General features: G+C 32.1%; 3 protein-coding genes and 1 long non-coding RNA gene across 9 annotated transcripts; 1 reads left to right on the top strand and 3 right to left on the bottom strand.

The window, feature by feature from the left end:
* The first annotated feature begins 4,948 nt into the window (after positions 1–4,948).
* Positions 4,949–6,415, top strand: LOC105630169 (major pollen allergen Lig v 1). Its single transcript, XM_012211903.4, has 2 exons — positions 4,949–5,583; positions 5,697–6,415. Exons 1-2 carry the CDS (start codon positions 5,421–5,423, stop codon positions 6,029–6,031), a joined length of 498 nt encoding a protein of 165 aa, XP_012067293.1. The 5' UTR covers positions 4,949–5,420; the 3' UTR covers positions 6,032–6,415.
* Positions 6,416–7,545: 1,130 nt separating this feature from the next.
* On the bottom strand, positions 7,546–9,495 carry LOC149499298 (uncharacterized). The gene is made up of 2 exons (XR_016322045.1): positions 9,346–9,495; positions 7,546–8,105 (listed from the first exon to the last, which is right to left on the bottom strand). It is a non-coding gene; the product is annotated as an uncharacterized LOC149499298 (long non-coding RNA).
* Positions 9,496–10,178: 683 nt separating this feature from the next.
* On the bottom strand, positions 10,179–12,355 carry LOC105630167 (omega-hydroxypalmitate O-feruloyl transferase). Its single transcript, XM_012211902.4, has 3 exons — positions 12,201–12,355; positions 11,432–11,893; positions 10,179–11,260 (listed from the first exon to the last, which is right to left on the bottom strand). Exons 1-3 carry the CDS (start codon positions 12,201–12,203, stop codon positions 10,400–10,402), a joined length of 1,326 nt encoding a protein of 441 aa, XP_012067292.1. The 5' UTR covers positions 12,204–12,355; the 3' UTR covers positions 10,179–10,399.
* Positions 12,356–13,642: 1,287 nt separating this feature from the next.
* Positions 13,643–22,959, bottom strand: ARP2 (actin related protein 2). Of its 6 annotated transcripts, none has more exons than XM_089724378.1 (16): positions 22,676–22,959; positions 20,547–20,799; positions 19,634–19,744; positions 19,316–19,456; positions 19,137–19,208; positions 18,965–19,043; positions 18,703–18,752; positions 18,144–18,247; positions 17,982–18,050; positions 17,848–17,911; positions 17,312–17,380; positions 16,241–16,324; positions 15,514–15,572; positions 15,042–15,108; positions 14,343–14,426; positions 13,643–14,190 (listed from the first exon to the last, which is right to left on the bottom strand). In XM_089724378.1, the coding sequence occupies exons 2-16, from the start codon at positions 20,586–20,588 to the stop codon at positions 14,116–14,118; spliced, it is 1,170 nt and encodes a 389-aa protein (XP_089580504.1). In that variant the 5' UTR covers positions 20,589–20,799; positions 22,676–22,959; the 3' UTR covers positions 13,643–14,115. The 6 variants fall into 6 exon arrangements, with proteins under 6 accessions (XP_089580504.1, XP_089580509.1, XP_089580505.1 ...); XM_089724383.1 differs by having other exon boundaries at positions 20,637–20,799; XM_089724379.1 differs by having other exon boundaries at positions 20,547–20,682.
* Positions 22,960–26,613: the final 3,654 nt, after the last annotated feature.

Genomic DNA, 26,613 nt, shown 5'->3' with positions numbered 1-26,613 from the left:
AAGAGAAGGAATGAAATGTATTGGCCCTGCTCAGTGTATCAATTAATAAGACAAGGAAGGACTTCATAATAAATTAATAATTGCATGACATATTCTGAAAAGGACTTATTTAGAAGAATGTATAAAGACAAATTGGATCAATACTTGTAGGCATGGCCACGGTTCCGGAACCGGCGGTTCCGGTTCCGGAACCGGCGGTTCCGGTTCCAGAAAAGCTGGAACCGGAACCGAACCGAAATTGGCCGGTTCCGGTTCCGGTTTGGAACCGTCCGGTTCCGGTTCCGGTTCCGGTTCCGATCCGATTACAAAACCGACGGTTCCGATTGGTTTTCCGGCGAATCGCATAATTTGAAATTTTAAATTTTGAATACCGGTTTAAAAAAAAAAATTATATTAACATAAAAAATTTAAAAATACTGTTAAAAAATTTTAAAATATCAAGACCAACTAAAAAAAAAATTATTTGAACATAAAAAATTTAAAAATACACCTAAAAAATTTCAAATTTTTAAGACCGGTTTAAAAAAAAATTTGAACTGATTTTTTTTTTTTTAAGTTTGAACATAATGATTTTTTTTTAAAAAAAATTTGAATTGATTTTTTTTTTTTAAGTTTGAACATAATGATTTGTTGTTAAGACATTTAACAACAAATTTAAAAAAAAAAAAAAAAAAAAAAAAACAAAAATCTGACAGTTACAACGGCTAGAACCGCCGGTTCGAACCGGTTCGAACCGGCGGTTCTAACCGGCCGGAGAACCGGCGGTTCCATTCCGGTTCCGACCGGTTCTATGGAACCGCCGGTTCTGGTTCCACATTTGCTGGAACCGGAACCGAACCGGAATTTTCCGGTTCCGGTTCCGGTTCGTCCCGGTTCCGGTTCTCACCGGTTCCGGTTCCGGTTCCGGGCCGGTTCGAACCGACGGTTCCGGTTCCCGGAACCGCAATATGGCCATGCCTAAATACTTGTATGATTTTGCCTCAACAAGGAGGCCCGCACTTTTGAAGCTTTTGGCTTTCAAAGATCTATTATGGGAATTTTTGAGCAGTAAATGGTGATTTGAAATTAATTTTTCAAAAAATTATAGTATGATCCGCGTGGTTTGTAAAATACAATTAATTCGTCTTTATTTTTTTTTAAATATACTAATTTGTCTCTCTATTTTGTTTCTGTTACATTATTAGGTCATTCTGCTCAATTTTGGTATCTTTTTGTTAAGTTAATAAGAAAACACAGAAGTCAGCTGAGAGATACTAAAATATTATGCTAGAAAAATTACAATACAGTCCCTATGGTTTGAAAATACAACTAGTATGTCTCTATAGTTTTTAAAAAATAAAAGGGGTATTTTCATCATTTAATAAGGCACTTAACATAAAAGATGCAAAAATTGGACGAAAAGACCTTGATAAGAGTAAATTGAAAAAGTGCTCAAGAGATATGTTTGCTACTGCTAATCTAGAAATCAGATAATCATTTCCTTGTTCTCATACACTTATTTATAGTACAATTTAGACTGTAACTGACCGTATAACTTTTATGGTAAGAATCTTAACTATGAATGCCGAGCAAGAATCTCAACAATTTAATAACTCTTAATGATCTGTTTGACTGAATATTACATTTATTTAAATGAGATTAAATATTGTTTGGACTCGACTAGTTGCTCGGCCTCTTTTGTTGCTCGGACTTTGGTTTGCTCAATTCAGATCCTATTCCTATCAGACTTTATAGTCTTACAGAATTAAACTATAAGGACATTTTAGTTTATTTCCTAAAAGATAAGGATGGAGTTTCGTAAACTATAAGGATTATATGGTAATGTTTTCTTAATTTTAAAGATAAGGGTTTGAGTAATCTAATATGATAGATCAGGGTTAGTAGCATATTTATCTCATCTACAAAAATAGTAGTTTAATTTTTAATTTTAATAAGAATTAATGGAAATAATAAGTTCTTTTTTTGATAATGGTAATATTTAGGAAATAGTACAGTAACTAAATAAGTGAGGGGAGAGAGAACGAAAGAGAAGTAATTAATGAGGTGGAAGAAGAGCAAGTGAAGAAGAAGACAAAAATATTGGAATGACATAGGCAAGGTCGTCGTCGGTTGTGGCGTCGGTGGCGCCGCCTGCACCTTGGATTTGCCAAAGGAACGAAGTGCTTGTCTCAGTCTCTCTCCAACCCTAGGCGGCATCTCTTACTATTACCGTTTCATACCCATGTCTCCATTTCATGCTACTGCATGCCAACTTTGTCCAAACACGATCGTCTAGGCAAATAGTAATACCAATATTTTTAGTGGGTTTATTTACATTTCCATAATTAACATTTTTTAATTATTAATTTCACGTCACGGTATTTATATAAATACATGTAATTCAGATGGTTACAAAGGATTGGAAGATTAAATAGTAACAATAAGAATTACAGTTTATATTTTAAAATATTGTTTAATCATTATATTTTCTAAGTATTGCAAATAATTTAAGCTTAATCAAGCGATCAAATCATTTGATATTTAGAACTCTTCTTTCTTAATTTTTGAATTTCTTAACAAATTCATTATTTGCATGACTATGTAAATGTTGTTATTAAACGGAAAAATGAAAATTTAATCAAGAAATATAATAAGCTTTAGTTATAAAATTATTTGAAGGAAGACATCAAAGTTGTCTTATGATTTGTTTCCATAGGATAGAACAAACGTTATTAACGTTATTAGCCATGGCAATGGCATAGTGGGAGTTAAGGTACCTTCTAAACAACAATCGAGTCGAGTTCAGGGACCTCTTTGAAACAGTAAAAAGCAACAGTCCAAAGGGTCTTCCATTGCTTCAGTATAGTCTTGGACTGTTGAAGGCCAAGCCAACCCACTACAATTCTCTTAAAGTCCGTACATTCTCTCAAATATTTTCGAGTATTTTTATATTTTATATTTTATAATTAAAGAAATATTTTATTTCTAACAAGTTTCAATTTGAATTTGAGCTCAATTTATTAACTTTATTGAATCAATTTGAATTAATCTTTTTCAAATGCAGGGGAGTGACAGGTGGTTAAAATCACTTGGATGTTAGAGTACTTGTTCCGGCCCTTTATAGGTGCCCCTACGCCTATGAAAGGTGCCATTAATTGCCTTATTTAATCTTGGTTGCCTTGATATAATATTTGATATATAAATAAGAATTAACATTTTACTCCTATGTGTAATGTCGTGCTATGTGTTGTTATGTGTTCCTCGATGGTGCTTGAATTGTTCTTGTATTCGAATTTATATGATTACATATCGATTAAGTGAGTCTCAAACAACATACCAAAGGTTTAAGTTTATTTGCAGCTTTGAATGTATTTTTCTAAAAAGTTTATGTTTATAAATAGATAAATAAAATAAAATTCACTCTTTGTAATTACTTCTTTCATATTTTGAAAGCCTGCTTTCTTCATTTCAAATAATATCAAGTAATAAAAATAAATTTATTTTAATTATAAAATATTTATAGAAATTTGAGATATAAAATTACAAAAAATAGACAAAAAATTTTCACATTATCATTATCATTTTGTGTAACTACAAGATATCCATGCTGTGTCTGCTTAACGGTACATATAACTAGACTATTTCTCGTAGACTTCGAGAGATACGAGAGTTGATTCATAGAAATTTTGTGCTGATAAAAGCTCTCATTCACGAAATAAAACCACATTACAAGCTCATTTTTTTTTTTTTTCATCTCATATTAAATGGTTGTCCTGATTGGTCTTCTGATCTAAATGAAGAGTAAAAGATTTCTGAGTTGGAGAAAAAATAGAAAATGCGGACAATGGAATGAATAGCTAATGGACTGTCCAAGAATCAGATTTGTTAGTGGGCTTTTTATGTTCAACATAAAGTGGGTTACTTATAGCCCATTGGGACTATGGATCATTGAGAAAATGGGTTATAAGCCTGGGCTCCTTTTAATTAGTAAATTCATAGTTCCCTTGACATGAAATAGAAGTTGCATTTTGACTACAAAATATGTCGTCATAATAATATAATTCAAATAAATTTCCCATTATATAAACTTTTAATAATGAAATTCTAAATTATTTTTTTAATTGTGTATTAAACTAATTCTAACTCATAACCTCACAATTCATAAAAAATCACTATTAGTCAAAAACTCATTTTTTTTTTTTTTTTTTGTTACAAAATTTCTCAAAATGCTTTTTAGGGGACAAAATTATAGTCCACAAATGTACATTTTTTAAGTAAGGTTTTAGGGAAAGAATAGATTGAGGAAAAAAAAAAAAACCTAGTAAATTTCCACTCGCGTGTATAAGTAATTTTGCCTTAATTAAAAATATTAACTTCCTCTTTAATACGTATAAAACTGAGAGAAGAACATTCCTGACTGTAAGTATTTAAAATTAAATATAAATGTATACCTAAAGTCCCATGGAGAAAAAATAAAAATGTTCGGTTCCTAATTGAAAGAAACAAATGGCTAACCTTCAACCTCTCAGAAAACCATAAATAAGGGGTTATTTGAACTGGGAATTCTATTTCATTATGGCTTGGCTAGCAACATTACTATAAGCTCTACCAACTTGGCCATGGTACCAACTTTCTTAGTCCCATGGAAGGAACACCTTTCTCTAAAAGAATAAAGAAAAGCAAGGTGAGTTTGATGGAAGAAAACATCAACTTCTCCTTCATTATGTGTTTGATTTTGCAGTTGAACAAGAAATTCTCTTCTTTCTTGGCAACTCTTGTGATGCCTTTAAAGCTCACATGAACAACATGAACACTTCCTATCTAGCATGTAGATAGGTTTATCTTCTCTGAAGCCTTATCTTCAACTATTTACTCCATACATGAACATGCTTTTGTGTGCATGTGCAATAAATTCAAAGAGAATTTCTTTGTTCAAATTCCACAACAATGGGTTCAATTTGCAATCTATGTTGATTAAGAAGAGTTTTGAGTCAATAAGTTGTCGTTAAACAGAGGTTTAATCTGTCTTTATTATTTCTTTTCAACTTTCATTGAACATCAACTTCCATTCCAGTAATCCTATAAATACCTTTAACTTCCTTTTTGAGCTACCCAGAAAAAGAAACCTTGAAATCAAGCCCCACATCAGAGATTTCTCATAAACAAAGAGAAGATACCCTCTTTCTCTTTCTCTTTCTCTTTCCTACGCATGAAACCCCATATATGCCAAATTACATTCACATGTCTTTGTTTCTAGCGAAAAAGATAAATCTCCTCAACTTTTGCTTACAGTTGGATCTCCACCAACTCCCTTTTGCTTATCCGCAATAACAGAACTCATCTTCTACTATATCGTAAGGCTTTGATTAGTATTTACTAAAATCCATCGGATCATAGAGTTGCCTATCCGTTTTTTTGTTCCTCCTCAAGATTTTGCTGCCATGAATCCAGTGATTCTCTTCGTTCTCTCATTTTTGTTTATCAAGTCACTATCTTCAAAGGTTGTGCCAAGCAGAACAAATGCCCATATCACTGTAATGGGTTTTGTTTACTGTGACATCTGTTCCAACAACAGCTTCTCCAGACACAGCTACTTCTTACCAGGTAACTAATCTCTAACAGCCCATAGCTGCTTTCAAGTTTTATTACAAATTTTTATGGAGTTTTAGACATAAATGGAGCTAATATATTATTATCATTTACATATGTATAACCAGGTGCAGGAGTTAAAATAGACTGCAAGTTCAAAGCAATTGCACCAAAAATCAGAGAACAAGTAACATTCTCAGTAAACAGAACCACAAATAGGCATGGAATTTACAAGTTGGAAATACCAGCTGTTGATGGGATGGCATGCGCAGAAGCAGCCATTGAATCTGCCTGTGAAGCAAGCTTAATTTGGAGTTCATCTAAGTCATGCAATGTTCCTGGATACAAATCCACATCAGATCAGATAACAATCAAAGCCAAACAACCCAATCTCTGTGTCTACAGCCTTACTGCATTGAATTATAGACCATCAAAGATTGATCTTAGCTTATGCAGAAATTAAGATGAAGATTTCTCCATTTCTTTCACCTTACATCACATATATATGGGCTTTCTTTCATCTAAATGTGCGCCTTTTCTCGTTAGATGCTATTTCTTCAATATCATCCTTCACTCAAAATAACTGCAATTTCCATTACTAGATTCTTCCAAGTCCATCAAAGCATTCTGCATTTCCTGGCCCGCTCACTATTAAACAGCTGCAGTCTTGGTACCTAATTATTAATTTTTTAATATAATATTATTTGTTGGCTTGGGTTAGCTTATACTAATATGTTCAAATATTTTTGTGCACTCTAAGACTCCATTTGGTAAGTCGAATGAAATGTAATGCAATCATATGTATTTGTAGTGTAATGTTACAGTAGAAATACATCCATTTATATTATATTCCATTCCATTATAGCTCATCAAACAGAACCTAAACTTCACTGCTATGCCCCCCTTCCCTTCTCTTCTGTTTTCATTTTTAATTTAGACTGAACATTTTCTAGCAATTAAAGTTATCACCACTAAAAATGATGATTATTTTGTGAAAATGAAAACAAATCTAAATTACTAGAAACCCCTGAGATTTAGTAAACTACCATTTGAGTCTCTATTGATTAGAAAAAATAAGGATGTTAGTCCTAATAGAGAATTTGCCACAAAATTTGAGACTTTTGGGGTACTTTTGTTTAATAAAATTGAATGGGAAATTAATCATATATTCAACTTCAAACAGCTGCAATTGCAATCAACTTTAATTACAGAATGGGTTCTCCAATGCCGACAGAGCTGCCAATATACAAAGGCTTATATAGACAAAACAATGCAATCAGAGGAGGATAGCAGAATAGATGGAAACATGCTTAGCAAACAGCCTGAATCCAATTGAACGCATTTCAGCACTAGGTTGTATTCTGGTCACAGCAGCATCAACCAGTGAAGATGTCGCCATTTGTTGTTTCGAGTGTCAATTCACAACAGGCGCAATTTGCATCAAGCTTATATCTAATTTTCATTTTTGCATCATGGATATACTTCCAAATATGTATATGAATGTATTATGTAACTATGTATGCACGTCAAGGTGAGGGAAGCCAGAATATAAAACGTAAGGTTCAATCTCTTTTCATAGTAATCCATTCAATACCCTAGAACATTAGAAGAAGATAAACAATGATTCAAGAAACAAATATTTCATCCCAGACTACATTTACACACGAATTCAAGAAAATGCAAGCAAATATTTCTTTGCCACATAAGAAGAAGTCAGATGAAGATGCATGTAACACCTAAAAGATGGTCATATGCAAGTCATGTGACTTGTCCTGCAATGCCAAACAAATATGTTTTTTATGTTGGACAAAGTGGATGGCTGTATTTTCATGCATTGCCAAAAATCATAATAGTTTGGCAGTCATAAAACTGAATATAGAATTTATAGGTAAATTATCAAAATGTAAAATAACTTTTGCAGCAACAAGAACAGAGAAAGAATAAGGAAGATATTTATTTGCTCTCTCATTTACTCCATTTGATTCTTTTTTTTTTTTTTTTTTTTTTTTTTTTTGGCATGTCGAATTCAAATGAACTACAGTTAACTCTTCCTTTTCCCACAATCCCTCCCAGCCCACCAAGGATTCAAACCTGAGACCTCCTAACAGAATCTCAAGTTTTAACTGCTGGGGCATCTCCTTTGGCGCACTCTTTAATTTTGAAGTCTGCATTTTATGTCACAAAGTAACTTTTATTTGTGTACATCAGAGAAACCAAAAACTATTCAGTTAAGCTTGTTAAATCGAACTTACATCTCTAGAACAATCATAATAAACAGTATCTTACTAACACTTTTTTCATATCACTTACAAAGCAGCCCTACATGCATTTGTGACTGGTATATATATGAATTAAAAGATGTTGCTGAAAAATTATTTTTTTAAAGAAAAAAAAAAAAGCTAGTAAAGACAATTTCAGATTTGAAAAAATTACCAATGCAGAGAAGTTGAGCATGATGCAGAAATGAGCCAAGAAATGTTGTGTTCTGATTTTATCATCGCTCCTGTGTTAGTCATACCTCTCATAAAATTGCAGCACTGCATGCCAAAATGCTAAATTAACACTACATAAAAAGAATTATACATCCTAAGACTAAACTACGAGGCAAAATCCAATCTCCATATGTGTAATTTGGCAACATATCATATCTATCGACACTACATTACAGAAAATCCTATTGACATGCACATAATTACACATAAGATATATGATCTGCAGGTCATGTATTTTTTTCCTAAAATAACCTAGTCATTGGATTTGTTCGCATGGTGGCTTAATGTACCCCAAGCTACATATCTCATATTTCTATAATCCAAGATTGGTTGCAATGCATGGCAAGGATGGGGTTTCACATGGATTGAGACAAAGGGAAAAGTATGAGAACTATTCTTTCTTTTGTTTCATAGGTTACATTAGATAAGAACATCAATAATTACTCTAAAACCTCTTTCACACTTGAAAAATGGAAAGAATAACGAGATTCTGCTTGGTTTTGCATAAGCTGACATTTTATTACCCAGGATTTTGTGCACCTAAGGCCACCAGACTACCAAAATGCCTCTAACCCTTTTGTTGGATAAGTTAAAATAAGATTGACTGATGTTTCCCTTGTTTGGATTTGTGGAGGAAAATATTCTGGTAATTTCCCTGCATATCTACTCTCTCCAATTTGTTGAGAAAATAAGAAGGAAATTGAGGACAATCAAACTAACAAGGAAAACAAACTAATTTTCCCTCCACTCTCTCCTATCCAAACAAAAAGGAAGGAAAATAATTTACTTTTATCCCTCCTTATTTTGCATGTCTATTTCCTTTCCTCTGTCCCATATTATTCAAACATGCCATGAATGCTATTGCAAACAACTTTCGGAGCTTTATTTCTCAAACATGCCAAATATATCATATTCCAAGATAGTGCTTTTCTGAGTTTCTCAACTTCCACAGCAACAACAGTGCAAAACAAACCCTAATTCTAATTAGACAAAGTCACCTGTTCGCATTTTGTAGAATCAAAATTGCAGCTTGCACCATAAAAATAAGGCAATGCTGCAATGCTAGTAAAGAACTAACTTCAAAGCACAAAACTTGGACCTCGACTTACTCGAAAGTTTCAAAATTGAGGCTTTGGGAAAGGATTTATATCATTTTAGCTAAAATAAAAAATCTAAGCAAATGAATTTAAGTTAAAACTTATAAAACGGACCCAATTCGTGAAAGATCACAAACTGCGAATCTACGGTGTAATAATGCCTGTATGTTATATGTCTACGTCCAAACCTGAGCTGAGCAGAACAACTTTTGCTTATTTCCATTGCCTTTGCTTCCATCGCCGCCGCTGGCTACCTGACTACCTCCCTCGTGTTGAGAACATGGTCACTGGGAGGCAAGGCAACATCTGGTATTGGTAGAGGCATTGGATGAAGAGTAACGACGTCGTTTTGGAGCTTCTTCACGTTATGTAATTTAAACGATGTCGTTTAAATCAAAGGCCCTATTTCTTGAATATGGCATGGATTAGTGGAATTTGAATAATGGAATTTAAGAAAATACTAATCTAAGCTAATCATTAATTTTCATTTAAAAAAATTCTCATAATTTGTTATTAATTTGTTTTTTTTAATGAAAATATGCTAAAACTTCTATTTACACTAATAACTTTATTAGATTGTTTCGGTATCTGTGTAGTAATTCATTGAGACCTATAATGATAAAAAATCATCGGTATTTGGACCATATTATCAGAAATTGTCTAATCCGACTCGAGACTTAGTCACAGTTAATACTTCTCGTCCTTCCTTATAAGTACGTTTTGTGAGGATCGAATTCGAAAGTTCTTCCCACAAACATAGACTGCAATAATCTGTGGGTTCATAAGCTATTAACTTAGTTATGAATCTGCTGCATAAATTAAATAAACAAAATATCATCTACTATAAATTCAAAATTTTCAACAAAAAGCTACATCTTACAATAGTGATTCTAAGAAAAGAAAAGGTCAAAATGCAAATTTAAAATTTTGAATATTTATTTGCAAACACAAAGCACTCCGACTTTTATTTTGATTAAAATTAAACCCTAATTTAACTATGAGTAAAAAGAAATTGAAGTCATTAACATTAATAAATAGATGCAATAATATATATCAAGAGAAAAGTACAGAAATTCAGCAAATCTTGATAAATTGAAAGACTTAATAATGTGATTTGCCCAAAAAAAAAAAAAAAAAGGAAGACATAATAATTCAAGTCACCATAGACAACACCGTGACTAAAATCAGTAGCAATATGAAGAAAAGATTCATATCTTCTTTTCTTTTCTGTTTTTTTCTCCCTCATATCTGCATAAGTTCTTGGAAGACTTTCATGGCAGAAGCAGGCAAACCCAAGAGCACATTTATGCTTTTTCTCTCATTACCATGGGATAAGAATAAAATCACTTCTTTTTCAGGCAAAGCAACTGGTCCTGATAAAATTGGCTCTCCCCAACCAAAATCTGTGGTGTGAAAAGACAATCTAGACCAAGTAGTTATCAAAAGAGTAGAAGCCAAAGAAGGCCTTGCTCTTGTCACTTCAAAATAATCAATTGCTGATCTCATGTAAGAATCTGTTACCATTTTAATTGAATTTTGAACTAACCCAACTGCATATGACAATGGGCTGTCTAATAATTCACTTACTTTGCATATAGAATTTGTTAAAACAATTCCATTCCCAAAATACCCTTCTGGCAATTTAGGGTTAAATTTAGGCCTGCCATCAACAGCAAATAGCAGCTTTGTTTCTTGATCAGGTACCAAATTGAGTGCTTTTGTTCTAGCTCTCCATACAAAAGCTGAAAGGGTTTCAAAGGTTGTGCATTTTTCAAGAATCCCATCTTCCATAGCTTTTGTTTTGATTTTGTTGAGCATTTCAGGGTTGAAACAGAATGAATTGTAGAGAATTTCTTCTTCTTTGTAAAGGGTATTTGTTTTAGACTTGTCTTCTATCTCTGCAAATTCTTGGTGGTTGTATTCTGTTTTTGGTGGGTTTCTAGCTTTAAGAATTGTTCTGTCTATAAATGGTGGGATTGAAAGTGGCAAGCCTCTTGCTGTTTCTCCCCATGAGTTTACAAATTCCATTGCTCCAATTCCATCAAACATGCAATGGTTCATGCACAATCCAAGCACAAATCCTCCACATTTGAATTTGGTTACCTAGAACAATAACAAGGAGTTGGCACTTTAATCATCCCAAAATAACAAAACAGAAACCACATTCAATTATAACAAAACAGAGAAATTAAGTAGTTTCAATTTGTATCTTACAAGTCAAAATTTTAAAAAAGCAACTATATCAAGCACTTTTGGATTGGAAAGTTGTAAAACCTGAGCAACAAGAGGAGGCATTTCAAGGATGTTCTTTGCACCAGGAATGTCATAAACAAGTTTTCCAAGAGTATCAGGATCAGGCTTGGTAATGTCTCCAATTTCTTCCATTGCACAATTTGCCTCAGCTTCAACAAAAACAGCACCCTCTCCATTGCAATTTACAATAAGCTTTCCTTCTGAGCTTATCGTAAGCCGGCCGGCAAGAGGGTAGTAATGAACAAGAACCTTCTTCAATGCATTTCTTATTACTTCTGCAGAATTTGCATTACCTTCCTCGTTTGACTTGAAGCAATACACTGTACGGACAATAACAGCAATGTTTTGGTCAAGATTTGAGAGAAAGTAGAGACCTTTCTCTGTCTCCTCCTCTGGAGTAACCAAAACAGGCTCCCCTTGTTTCACAATTAGTTCAAACATATTCTTCCCATTAGAGTTCTCCATTGTAGCAACCTTTTCAACCTGAGCTCAAAACAACAAGAAATAAATAGCTTTTATATGCAATTGGGAAATTATTGAATTAACCAGTCTTGTAAGCATGTGGATCCACCTACTATAATTTCGCACACATCCTATCATATTATGAATGTAAAAGTTGCATTAGTTTTAATATTAAATTTTAATTTTTTTTTCCAAAATTATGAAGTCACGATATCGAATTTCATTGAAATCAAATTTGTGACAAAATATACTATTTGGAGTTGTGAATAATTTCTATGCAACTGAGTGTTGTAAATGCAAAATTTATTGAAAGAAAAAGACCACAAACCATGTGAACAAGCTGTAGGAAATTTCTGAAGGAAGAAACTGAAGAAATTTAATGCAATGAGAGAATTCCAATAACTGGAAAAAAAAAATGATGATTGTATTTAGAACCTCACAGTTTTTGAATTGGCAATGGCATTCAATAATGGTGTGTTATATATGGAAAAAGGATGGAGTCATTGATTTATTTCTTTAAGTAATTGAGAACATAGAGAAAGAGCAGGTGTCAATGATTGATTGGATGGTGTTGAGTTTTGTTTCTCTTTATCATTTTTTTTTTCTCTGTAATGTGGGTGAGAGTAGGCCACTGATCTGGGAAACAAGATTAACCATCACTACACAGGTCTATGTTTGTGGGTTTTGTTTGGTGGGGTTGGCATCCCAATTTTGCCTCTTGGATTCTCTTCATAGCTATTATGTTTGTTTGCATCTTATAATGGAAAATTTAAATTAAGCATTATAAAAACAACTCTAAGCATTTGTCTTGATAGCTTTTAACTGATTTAACTGTTAGCTAATTGATAAACTTTTCATAAAACGCTAAAAGTTAAATGGTATATGAGTTAACTTTTAACAAAAGGCTATTGCCTTAATCTCTACAAGTTAGTTCAAACCTCATATTACCGAACATTATAAAAAGTAGCGTTCAAAACCCAAAAAGCTACTTAAAAAATGGTCAAAATGCTAAAAGTTACTGAAACAACCGTTGCCGAACACAAACTAGGGCCATTAGAGAGTAAATTAATATAGCCTTGTGTTTTAGTTCATGAAAACAACATTATTGGCATTGAACGCTATACCGTTCTTTGAAAAGAAAAGAAAAAACAAAAGAAAAAAAAACCCATCAAGCATCTAGATTTTACTGCAAGAAATGGTTATATTTGAAGGAGTCATGGGTAGATAATCTTACGTTGTCTCAACTTTTTAACAAGATTAACCTCAAAGTAGAAGTCTTTCGTTAGAGCAAAATGGTGGAAAGTGAGACTTTTGCAGTATCAAAGACAATATTATTCTTAAAGCTAAAGATGATCTATGTAAATACAATACAACAAGCTTAGTTCAGTCATATTTTTTATTTTATTTATTCAAAGTAAACTCTACCTTACGTTTTTGTTTACCAAATTTGTTGGGAGGTTGAAAATGAAATCAAATAATCAATCCAATCTAGTTGGTCTTTCTTTGTTCTTTTTATTGAAATTTTCAAATTATTAGATCAACAAATAACCCTAACGTTTCTTTTCTTTCCTTTCTAGGCTGGGAATATATCAGGCCGTTGAGCAACTTGTTGCTGCTGATGAATTTGACTAACTCATTAGAAATTTCTGTATTATTTGCTTAAGGACATATTTTCTCTTGCAAGGCTTGCCCTTTACACCATTCGTTAGCGCTAAATAATAAATAAATAAATAAATAAATAAATAAGAGATTAATCAGATACCTTCAAGATTAAAGAATGAGCCTGTCATTGGTTTCTTTCAATGCCTTTCAAGCCAGAATTGCACAAATTTTGAGTTTAAATCCCTAATCCGCCATTAGAGTAGAAGATTTCACTAATTTTGTGAAAGGTATAAAATTGCAAGAACCACCCTTTACTGTGTAACCCCGCGAGACCCACATGGCTTCTTTACAGAAAAACAAATACAAATTAAGTTTAATATAAGATAATTGAAAAAAACAATCCAAAAATGTTGGGGAGAAAAGCTATTTGCTCCTTCTGGTCAGAAGGATAGTACAGATTTAATCTATTTCTTGCTGGTAGTTATCAATGAATCACTTCGTGAGCTATCAAATTCTTCATCTAAGATGAATATGGATCTTCAGAAGTTCAGACGCTTTCTACATTCGTTTGCATTTCTTTTTGAAGAATATCACCGATTTACAGACAGGAAAAGAGGTTGCAAAACCTTCAATTTTAATGCCTAACCACACCTGTTCAGACAAGCAATTCCTTCTTCCAAATAATCTTCTCTGCTAATCCAAAATTCTGGTGAATCCTGAAATTATCAACAGGTGCTATTAATATTCCATTAATAATGGTTGCAATAGATGTATTAGCAGTTTAAACGATCATCTCCAGAATGTGTCCTGAAACCTGACGTCTTTCTTTATATTTCAAGATAAAAAGAAAGGATAGCCAGGTATTTACCTTCATAATTCCAGCAAGAACTGCACCTCCTAGGTAGACCATATGCTTTCTTCGTGGTGGATCCTCAATCCGCAACCGCAGTTTCTGTTCACCAGAGATAAATCACAAGAAAAAAATTTAAATATTGGTCAAATTCAAAATTGCACAACTATAGCAAAGTTATGTATAACTGCAATCCTTTTTAACATGATTTTTGTTTTCTGAATAAAAATACAGGCCATGTTAGCAATTTGAAGGTTTAGCATATGCCCTTCTATGTTTGACAATAATTGAAACTTGAAGCTAATATGAAAGGTTGTGTATAAAATGATAGAATGAAAGAATTAGCTATACTTGGAAGTTAGGCTTAAGGTTTGGACTCTTTTATAACTAACACTAAAATTTTTATCAACTTTTGTTTCTCGGTAAAATCATAACCTACCAACATCTAGTGCATACAATTGCTAATTCATTAAAAAGTTTGTGCAACTCCAAGTGACCTAGCTTTTGCGTCCTCTAAGAACTGCAGTTGCAGTTCCAAACCTGATATGCAGCATGATTTTATTGCAGAAATGTTTACCAGGTTACTCTAACATCAAACTATAAGCAAACAGATGCAGGAAATATACCTTTTCATAAATAATTGAATAGAGGATTTTTTTTATTTTTTTATTTTTTATTTATCTTTCTAAGATCAAGTACGAGAAACTTGAACCTTACCTTTAACCCATCTTTATTCCCCTTTAAAACAACATCAAGATAGCGATCCAGTATTTCTTTCTCCAGGCTGAATCAATACACAAATTTTTCAGTGGTCTCTAGTAGCAACAAATTGCATGTAATGCACAGCCATACAACAACCCAGAAAAAAATGATAGAAGGCACTCAGTTTAAATTTCAATGGTTCTAGAGTTAATGTATCATTTTCAAAAAAGTTAATCAGCTATAATTTTTTCCTGCATTCTCCATTAGGTCATCTGTAGTTTTGCTAATAATGTTTGAGGGAGACGTGAAGAATCCAGCAAAGTGCCATCACAAACACATTAAAATATGATCGTCAATATGCATTGAAGTGAAAACATTCTAAATCACCAAATTCAATGTAAAACCAAATAGCCCATGGAAAACATAAATAGACTATAACTAAAGAAGAAAGCAAACCCATAAGACAAAAAAGAGTTAGAAATATTACCGACTAGGTAATCCAGGATACATTGTGCTCCCTCCGCTTAAAACTATATGCTGATACAACTGCAAAATGTAAAGCATATTGGCACCAGAAATTGCATAGTGTGTATGCATGCACGACAAAAATTAGAAAAGACGTCACAAGCCTAAGCTGACAGTCATCTGTGACTCCCTCAATGCTACAACTTATTCTCATGTCAATATGAATTCTAACACTCATGTTCATGATGTCCAGCAAAGAAAGAGCTCTGATCACAGTCCTAACCAGTTCATTTGTGGATTTTATTAAATTAAACCAAACAGCAGCTGAAACACAGTTTCCAGATAATGAAGCATAAATAATAGATGGCATGTTAAATGGAGATGGAATGTGTGTTCAGGAAAACATAATTACAGTTGTTACTTATCTCAAGTGAGTTGTAAGCAAGAATACCCTGAGATATGGATTATCCAATAGGCCCAATCTTTAAGGAAAAGCACAAACAAGCTTTTGTTGCACCATCCACAATTTGACATCATATGAGAAAAGGTGAACAAGGTTTAAGAAGAAATTGAAATAACAAAAGAAGGGCATGTTTCTAACACAAAAAATGATGGCATATTGAATTATATCAAAATCAGACTAATAAAATAACATTTTCAACAACAGAAAAGAATTTCTACTCCTCACCAAAAAAAAAAAGGTGTGAATATGCATATTCTAGTACACTATAAACAAACAATTCTAGTACCATCATCCGGTTGTCAATATCCATTTCCTGGATACAACGAAAAACCATATCAGCCATTCCATCACCTTCAACATCTATAAGTTCCTGCAAAAAAGGAAGAACCTCATAATTTTCAAAATCTCTAACCTGCAAATAACATTGTTCTAATTGCATGGACTCTGAACTCTGGTAGGCATCTGTCCAAGTTGTTTCCTTGGATTTTATACATATTTATAATGTAATATAATAATTTCATGTTATCTAGTAGTTGAACAATAAAAATTACAACTTATATCTTCAAGTCACTTGAGTTAATCTCTGGGGTTACGGTAATGAGAAATAGGCTACGACCAGGTGGGCTAAAGAGAAGCTTAAACCACTTAACAGATATAGACTTGCTGTAAGCTACATTTATATGCTACGTGTCTTCAGCTTATTAGTTCATAATTTTAGCAGACCCTGCTTAGGCTCTTTTTTAGGAGCAACTCAATAGTGAAGCCCAAGCCTTAACAAAACATTTCTTTTACACAAATGCATATCTGGTCAAAATAGTTCGTCATCAACTTTAACTTAGCATTAAAGAGCATATATGGTGACCAGACTCTCATAAATTGTTTGCATAGTTAATTGCATGGAACTGTTGTTATGGACTTTGTAACAGTATAAAAAATTCAAGGAAAAAGTTTGAACTTGCACTGTATGAGAGTCTAAAAAAAGCAGGTGCTATACTATTCTGGCAAGATGATTTATTTGCACTTTGAAGACATATAAACAGCCAAATACATCAAAGCAGAAGCCATTGAATGGATGGAACTGATTGAACTCAAAATAAATTTGTTAGTTCATGCCCAAAATGGTTGCCCCTTTGAAAAATAAAAATAGATCCAGTAATTGCTTTACTCACCCTATCTACAGGGCCTATCATAAGCTTTCTAAGTAACAAGAAGCTATTGAAAATAAATAGCCAATTAATGTACAAATGGAAACAAATAGACAAGACAACCAATATTGTAAATATCCACATTGCACCACTAGCATACAAAATTTACATAAAGACTAAAAAATGACGACAAATCAGATCTATTGACTTACTGGTGTAAAAAGGGCCTCTGGTGCCTGGAACCGCTCAGTGCCTACTTTTATTACCCTTCCATCCGGCAGCTGATAAACATAACATTTTTCTTAAGCAGATTATTATTTAATCAAGTGTGTAGCTTTTTCAAAAACAAGGATGTCAAACACCATAATAAAGGCAAGCTTGTGTCACATTCAACACAATAAATGAACTTGAGCCTGAACTTGAGCCAGAACATAAGGGAGTAGTTGCCTGGGGCTACAGGGTAATATCCAGTATCCCAGTTTCAACTTACTCAAGCAATGGATGTATGTAATGTAAATTACTGACAGATTCAATTAAATACCAAAAATGAATGCCAAAACAAGATATGGTTACAATTACTCCATTAGGTACAACATTGAGGCAAAAGGATAATGAATATGCCTCTTTAAGGTTTAAACCCTACTTGTCATTCTTCCATCTTTCACTAAAGTCATGCCCAAAAATATCCACCCCAACATTTGAACAGAAACAAAAAGAAGGCTACAAAATACTACATGGATAAACTTACAGTGTAATTCTTAACGAGGATTGTTGTCTCAAGACCCAATTGATACTCCCTTTTGTAATCATAACTGGAATAGAAAGGTTTTAGAAATCCAATAACACATCAAATAAATACAACATCCAGAATTCTTGCTTCACCTTATGTAGCAGAGCTTCTCTTTTATTTCCCTAACAGTCTCAAAATCAGCTGTCCTATTCATTGCATACCTACATAAACAGCATTATTTCAGTTAAAATAGGTGTATCATCTAATAAATGAGATAATTAAGCAAATTAATCATTCCAAAAAATGGGTCTCACCCTCTCCGTGACAGTAAATCAACAAGATAGGAAGTAATGTGCCGACCAGCTACATTCATTCGCTTAGTCAGATGAGGGAATGAGTAGCCATCAACAACAGGAACCTGGGGAGAAAAAAGTTAATTTATTCTTTAATATGATCTTATTTTACCAGCCAATTTATAGATGCACAATATGGCACAAGTTTTATATGCAGATTCACCATAGAAACGTCAGTTGAACACCAAGGAGTAATCAGGCATCCTAAATAGTGAAATAATTGCAGTCCTTTATGGTGAGAAAAAAAAATGCATAAAATTATCATTTACAACGGAAACAACATTAACCGTAAAGAAACCGGCTCTATAATTCGAAATAAATTTAAAGCATTTTATAAAGAAAAAATGACCTTGCTCCACATACTATATAAATATGGATGAAATTTCAGTTTTCACATATCATTAAAGGAGTCAAATTTGCACCAGAGACAAAACAGAAACATGTGGGAGAGTCAGGAACAGTTGAAATGGATAGCATTACTCTTGAAACATAGCGTAAACATGGTTCTTCAGTAGTTTACCACATGAGTAACACCGTCACCAGAGTCAATGACTAATCCTGTCAGTAGACCTGCAAGAATTCAATGTAACACTGAAGCAAAAGCACAGAGAGAAGGACAGATAAAGAAGAGAAGTGGTAGTTGAGACAATTGAACTGTCAAAAAGATGTTAGCATCAGTAATTTCTGAGATACAAAAAGGCAGTTCAACAAAGCTTCAACATACTATGAAATACGATATGCCAATCAATAAAATTTAAATCTTCAATAATCCCCACAAGCACCTTGGGCATACAATGTTAAGACAGCCTGGATCTGAATAAAGACGCCAGCAAAGTTGTATTTCTCGAACATAGTCTCAACCTATATTGTCATGTCAAAGTCAAGCACACAATGAGGTTATGACATAAAAAGAATAAAACTAATATTAAAGAAAGCATTAGAAGTGATCGCAACCATTTTTTCGCGATTTTTTGAGGGATTAAGAGGCGGGTCTGTGAGTAAAATCTTACAGTCTGCTGGGTTTATCTGTTTAAAGACAATGAGAGACAAAGTTATTTTATGATCTGATTCAATTACATTGAAAAGGTGGGGAACCACTAAATATAGGCTCCAGGGAAATAAAAGCACCAGACTTTTACTTTAAGTTCATTAAAAAAAGCATGGTCCCACACATGACCCATGTCATCCCAGTTCTGAATTATTCCGTTGTTAACAGGATATGATATATCCAGTTGATGCCTCAAGTCAGCACAAGCTTCTCCAATAACGATATCCTGATTGAATGAACCAAAAAGAACTGCATATCAGAGCTAGTTTCAACAATAAAATGTCAATTTGTAAGCTTTGAGATTGAGGATGGTGGAACACACACACACACACACAAAAAAAAAAAAAAGGAGTAAAAAAGATGCTAATGCAAGACAACGTGAAATTCCAGCTATATGTTTCACCTTCAACTGTTCTTCCATGAGAGACTCTTCATACCGTAACATGGGCCTTCCTACCACACAAGGGAATACAGAGGTGGGAAAATTCTCTCCAGCAAATCCACACTTGACATACTGCATTGGATAAATCAAATTATCAAAAGTGAAAAAAATCAGTACATGCAGGAAGCAATTGATGAATATGCGATGTTCCCTTGCAGCAAGAATTAAAAAAAAATTCCCATTTGATTTACACCGACCCTTTTGCCCAAATCGATGATTGAGCATAAAGCCACTTCAAATGCATCATCATCACAATCTTAAACAAATAAATTAAAGAAAAAAATGAATGTAATAGGTGATAGTGAAGCATGATTGTTTCTGCCTCTTTTATCTCCCAAATTGCTATCCCAATTGGCAAGACCTTGCAATCCAAGAGCATTTGCATGCACTAAAATCTCAACATGCAGAGATATAAATATGCTCAAACTTCACATCAAACTTTGATCTTCTTTCAGTTTGATTCATTCCAAAACATGAAAGATGGTAGCAATATTGTTACAAATCATAAAATAAATTGGGCAAGAAGCTCTAAGAAGAATATCAAAGCCCTATTAATTAAAGAACACATATTTGTACTGTAAGACTCTTAAAATACAAAGAAACAATACTAATAATGACAGGGACAAGAGCAAATGAACCAATCAGATGCTACCCTAAGCTAAAGCTAGAACTACCAGAAACAATTAAGAAAGTAATTGATCAAAATAGCATGACTGATTGGCTTAGCAGACTATTAATTTTCATAAATAAAGAATGTTAACGTGTTGGATCACATCTAACAAAAAGGAAACACAAATTCATATTGATTTTTCAGCTAACAGTGAATAAAGATAGAAAGAAATATAGTAAATAAAAAATGAGAGAGGATGGGTACCCCAGTGCCATTGTCACAGACAACTACACTTTTGCTGTCCATATGTAGGCAGGCGCTACTATGTAGAGAAGGTTATGATTGATTGTTTACCACTGCGCTTTTCTTCAACCTTGGTGGTGATGCTGGTTCTGGTTCGCTGGTGTTGTTTCAGTGCGTACCCGTGACCAATCACTTTAGAAATTGCTTTAATGGAAAAGGAGACTACCACGATAATGTTCTTTTCATCCGATGTTTGAACAATCTATTTTTCTTTCTATTATTTACATGAAAATTAAATTAAAATAACTGTAAAACTTCAATATGAAAGAGAATTACTATAAACCAGTAGAAATGTGACAAAATACACTTAGCAGTGGTTTGGATTCATGCGTGTGCAAACTTACCATGTAACCATTTTGGATTATATTTCATAAAATCATAAGTTTCATTTCAAGTTCATGATCAACATATATTCTTTTCATCACAAGCTTGGTACCCCAACTACCTTTTTCAACCCACATGTATGATTGTCATAACTAGTTGATCAACTAAATTCACATATTTCATTGCATTTCACCATTATGCATAAGCTAAATATCACTCACTAAAACAACTAATCTCCTAAAATAAACATACTCTGATTCTTATATCGTTGTTAAACACTATATGTTCCTTCAGCTAAAACAACCATCTAAAAATTTTCTTTGCCTTTGAACTTCCTTTCTGGAAATTCTTCTGGATAGCATCATTTCTCTTGGGAACCATCCTTCATCCCATTATTACAGTAACAGTACGTCAAGAGGCCCACTATGTGTAAGCACTGGATAATCAAGTGTCCAAAGGCTATGTATCTCAATAATATTAATATTTCTTTTCTATAGACTATCCCAAGCAACAAGATATATATAGCAAGGGGATTCCATAACATAATGGGATTAGCAATTTTTTACAATATCTAACAATGCGGGTTCAATATAGGTGTTTTTGACATTTAGCCAATTTCGGGTGACGGATTTAAAGTTTGTGTTAACTTTGGGGTTATCTCAAAAATTCCTGGTCAATAAAGGAATCAAATAAATGAGCCTTTTCAATTGTATTGATAATCCTAGACAAACTAAATTCAAAAAGGAGGAATCTTCAATTGGAATGTCCATATTTCCTAAGAAATTAGTATCCAATTAAAGATTTAGAATTATGAGGACGTCTGATTTAGCTTATTCTTGCAGCTGATAGCTGATTTGCACCAAACAGTTAGGGTAGAGGTGTTTGGCAAGGATTTAAATCAATATCTAGTTGACAGCAGTTGATAATTGATAGAAATCATATTCAGCTACATGCTAGCTTATTCGTATTCATATTATATTTGGACTCTATTAATCTTAATAAATATAATGAATAATAAATTTTTCTTTTTTTCTTTTTTTTTTTTTTTGGTATTTTAAAAAAAATTAATCAGTATTTTTTTATGATCATTTTATATATAATTAATTAAAGATAATAAATAACTAAAAAATACAATAAAAAATTTTAATTGATATTTTTTATTTATATAACACATTAAAATAGGAAATAATATATTTATATACTATTAATAGTCATTTTATATTTTAACAACGACCGCTATAAAAATTGTAACAAACACCAATATTCATCAACCAACCACTCTCAACTAGCACAAACAGCTAAGCCAAACATGCCCTATGTTTCAAGCTTACTAAAATCATGTTAGAAGAGCATTACTATCCGATCTTTCACAAAACTGTCAAAATTAAACTTGATAAACCTACCTTTGTACGGTTAATAGCTCTATTCTGTTTGTTTAGTTTTTCATTTCAATGAAGGTTTGACAGCGGAATGATATCCCAGTCTTTATAATTCAACAATCGAGGTCAAAAAATTAGTTCATCTCCCAACGTATTTTTTTTGAACAGAAGAGTCAAATTCGCTAGAAAAATCCTTTAACAAACAAGCCCTGAAAATTATAAATGTCCAAGACACTAAATCTCTCTATGGCATTTCATCAAGCAAATATCCAGCATAACCCAATTTTATTTACAGCAGAATAAATCCTTTCTCCTAACAACACTATTCGTAAGAAACAAAACAGCTGTATTTACGTAGAAAAAACACGAAGGCATCATATTTAGTACCTGATCTTCTCATCTTCTTTGTAATAATGGATTGCTGGGAGGTCAGTATAAGAATAGATCCTCTCCGTTCGATGGAGTCGGTCCAAGGAAATGAATTTGATTTGACTGGTTTTTTTATGTTGCTTCTCTCTCAAAAAGTGTAACCCCTCACCCGAGAAAAACCCATTTCCAAATCAACTCAAAGCTGAAATTTCTCGAGTACCATATCAAATCGGATTCAAGTTTTCTCTGTGCGCCATGGTTCGAAGTACACAATATGATATTATATAAGAAATTTAATTAAGAAAAGAGATATTTGTCATCATTATTACAATTGCTTAAAGCAATCTCACTTATTTTTAGAGTTGTAATTTCACTCTAATATAACCCTTGTTACCTAAACACCCAAATTTCACCGTTCAATAATTGCATGTTGTCGTATCATTTACTGTTCCCTCGTTGGAGAGAAAGTCAAAATTTCTCTACTATTAAAGAAGTAGATTTTTTACAATTTACCTTTTAAAAGATAATTAACTGATCCAAAATTTTAATAAAGTTATGATAAATTATGAGAAAGGGGATGAGTCGGAGATTTATTTATTTAAAATTTCAGGAAAACAAAAAAAAGGTGCATTTTAAGTGTGGGCTAACTATTTTATGTTTTAAATTGTTTTATAAAATAAAGTTATTATGGGAACCACTATTATCACGTGCAAATATTTTGTTATAGAAATTTACAAATGTACTTGTTAATATATGAGCAATATTTTATATTTTCTAGTTATCTTGCAAGAGAAGCAGTTTTGCATGACGTTTTAACCTCTGACTGCGAACGGAAGTGGAAATTGAGGGTGTGCAACACAACTAGGATTTAGGTTATCTCCTCCTCATGGTCCATGGTAAGCCTGTAAACCGAACACAAGACCTAATTTATTGTAATCAACCTCGCAAAAGCTCTTTGCCATTGAGCTATCTTTTTGAGTTTAAATACTTTTATTTTTATTAATTATTAAAAGTCTAATACTATGACATCAAACTAAAAAAAAAAAAAAACAACTAAAGTCCCTCTCATTTCTCTCTTTTTTCTCTCGTCTTCTAACTATAGTTTTAGTTTGGCTACAGTCTGTGATGCACGGACACACAAGAGGGTTGACATTTTCACATTTCAAAAACGTTTTGGAAACGAAAACACCCAGAAACGGCTCGAAAATGTGTCATGTCCATTTTCATAAATACCGACAATCGGACACCCACTTTCCTTGCCTAAACGTTTCTTGCATTAAAAAAAAATTAGATTTTAAATCCAAATCAAATTATGATAATTTGTAAAACCTATTTGGAAAAAGACAAGTAATCTTACTTTTAATTTCAATATTCAAACTTCAAATTTAACAGAATTTCATTATCTTTTTCCATTTTGACATTTGAATATTTTGTTTTCTTTTTTCTATATTGAGTATGAAACTTATAAACATTTTTATCTCTCTTTTAGATATGATTTATTTTTAATTATGGTTAAAAAAATTTATCTGTCGTTGATTGTCCTTCTAAAATTATAAATGTACTTTTTCTTAATTATTTTTATATTTATTCCTGTATTTTTAAATTTTATAAATAAATCATTATATTTTTTATATTTACACATTTCCCCCACGTTTCCGTTTTCCTATATTTTTTTAAATGTTGTTTCTCCGTGTCCGTTTCCGCATTTATCTATTTTCCCGTTTTCGTGTTCGTGCATCATAGGCTGCGTTGTTTATCACTTGTAGCCTCTACTTTCTAATATTTCTTTCGCTTCACCTTCTTTTGTTTTTAATCTTTTATTTACTTTAATAAACTCATATATGTCCCTATATCAGATATGTCTTTTTTGTCTTCGTTATTGTTATTTTATCTCTATATTTGGAGTTTTTTGTCCATTCTTTATAAGGGTGATCCTTTCTTTGTGAGGGTTTATTACTAAAATGAAAATATGATATTAACTTTATTTAGTTTGAGACTTTAGATCTTAATTTGTAAATGTGAATTTTTTATCAATAGACTCTGATAGTGTTGTTGGATTTCAATATCAATAATACGCATCGGAATAATATAATTATAACAAAACAATTATACCAACAGGAATCCATTTAAACGATTAAAACAATAAAACTTTTTAGAAGAATAGCTCTTTTTGCAGATTCTTTGAAATTTCATTCTACATGGCTAGGTTATCGCAAACCACAAGTTGTCCAAGTGTCCGATCTCTAGCATTATTCATGCGAATGGACAATCTAAAAACTCTAAAACTATTTTAGAGGGTTGAGAGGTTAGAGTGTATGATGATACTTGTTATCGTAGGTTCTATATTTAGTTTTGTGGCTATCAACAACCACTAACTGTTGGTTTGTATCTTAAACTTTATATATGAAAATCCTAAGTCATATATAAATTAATTATAATTATTTATTTAAATATTTTAAATAAATAAATTACAATTAAAATATATATGTGCCTATTGATTTATTCAATTAATTTAAATAAATAAATCATAATACATATAGTAATTAGATTTCAATTTAATCAATTACATTTATTTATTTAACTACTTAAATAAATAATCATAATTAAATAATAGGTTTATTTAATCCAAAATATATCTTAATACATTTTAGACATAAATCAATTAAGTCAATACTTAATAATTTAGGTAAAATTGTAATTGAATACAAATTACAATTTTACCCTTAATGCGCCAAAGCTAATTTGTAATCAAGTCATACTTGATTCGATTTCTCATTTTCACTTTCTCATATCCATTCTTATGTGTGTGACCTTCTAGGTTCCAAATATATTGACAACAAATATAAATTAAATTAATTAATTAATTAATATTTGAAGGTCAAGTATACTGTCTAGCAACATATCAAGACTATCCAAATATTTAAAAAGCCAAAGTGGTTTGACTTAACCTTTGATTTGTTTGTGGATGAAGGGAGGGAGAAATTATTAAAGTAAGATATAGTAAAATATGGGAGCTTAATACATTGTTTCACCCTCAACTTTAAGTTTTATTGCGATTTCACTTTGATTTGACCTTTATACCAATTTCACCCTGAACTTTAACTTTTTATTGCAATTTCACTATGATTTGATCTTTATACTAATTTCATCTTGAACTTTGACATTTTGTTGCAATAGCACCGTAAATTATAATTGTGACTTAAATTGTAAATAAAAAATAAGTTCACTATTGACTTTGGGCTTGGATTAAATTCATACATTTATGTGAATGATGGAGTTTGGGTTAATGGTAAGGACAATCCCTATTATTATTTTTAATATTTTTAAATTCTTTATTTTATTAATAATAAGTAATATTTAAAATTTAATTATTTGATACATGATTTTTTTTTCTATATATAATTAAAAGTGTTATTGTAATAAAATGTCAAAGTTTAATGTGAAATTGATATAAAGGTCAAATTTGAGTGAAATTGCAATAAAAGATTAAATTTCAGGGTGAAAATTGACAAAAAAAAGTCAAATCGGAATGAAATTGCAATAAAACCTAAGTTAAGGGTGAAACCACGTATTAAGCCTAAAATATGATAATAGATTGTTTTGATGAAGGCTATTTGACAAGTCTAGAGGGTAAAGTAAAGTAAAATAAGGTTATTTAGTCGTTTGAGAAGAGAATTTGAGGAAGATCATGGTTTTTTTTTTTTTAAAGTTATTTGAATGGTTGAAAATCCATCTAAATACTCCAATTTTCAACCAACTGAATTGGGGTGTAAGCATGATTAAAAATTTTCATTTTCAAAATTATCCATAACTATATTTATAAATCTTTCACGAGAATGGATGTTTTCCCATCTTTATTTAACATTACATTTTTGTACTATTAAATAAAATAAAATAATGTTATTAAACTTTTATTTACTATACCACATTTACCATATTCTATACTATACCTTACT

This window comes from Jatropha curcas, chromosome 1 (assembly GCF_041381405.1).
Source record: "Jatropha curcas cultivar XTBG-Jc1 chromosome 1, XTBG_Jcur_1.0, whole genome shotgun sequence".
Classification (NCBI taxonomy): domain Eukaryota; kingdom Viridiplantae; phylum Streptophyta; class Magnoliopsida; order Malpighiales; family Euphorbiaceae; genus Jatropha; species Jatropha curcas.
The sequence above is the reverse complement of the archived record's forward strand: the minus strand, read 5'-3'. Positions and strand labels throughout refer to the sequence as shown.

What these genes read in the sequence shown, in the direction of transcription:
- LOC105630169 (XM_012211903.4), top strand. Translation starts at nt 5,421, where the DNA reads ATGAATCCAGTGATTCTCTTCGTTCTCTCATTTTTGTTTATCAAGTCA. An exon ending in ACACAGCTACTTCTTACCAG is followed by an intron (nt 5,584 to 5,696) that starts GTAACTAATCTC and finishes ATGTATAACCAG; the next exon opens with GTGCAGGAGTTAAAATAGAC.
- LOC105630167 (XM_012211902.4), bottom strand. An exon ending in TGCCTCCTCTTGTTGCTCAG is followed by an intron (nt 11,261 to 11,431) that starts GTTTTACAACTT and finishes TTATTGTTCTAG; the next exon opens with GTAACCAAATTCAAATGTGG.
- ARP2 (XM_089724378.1), bottom strand. Translation starts at nt 20,588, where the DNA reads ATGGACAGCAAAAGTGTAGTTGTCTGTGACAATGGCACTGGG. An exon ending in CAAAAAATCGCGAAAAAATG is followed by an intron (nt 19,044 to 19,136) that starts GTTGCGATCACT and finishes ATGACAATATAG; the next exon opens with GTTGAGACTATGTTCGAGAA. An exon ending in ATATTGACAACCGGATGATG is followed by an intron (nt 15,573 to 16,240) that starts GTACTAGAATTG and finishes TACATTTTGCAG; the next exon opens with TTGTATCAGCATATAGTTTT.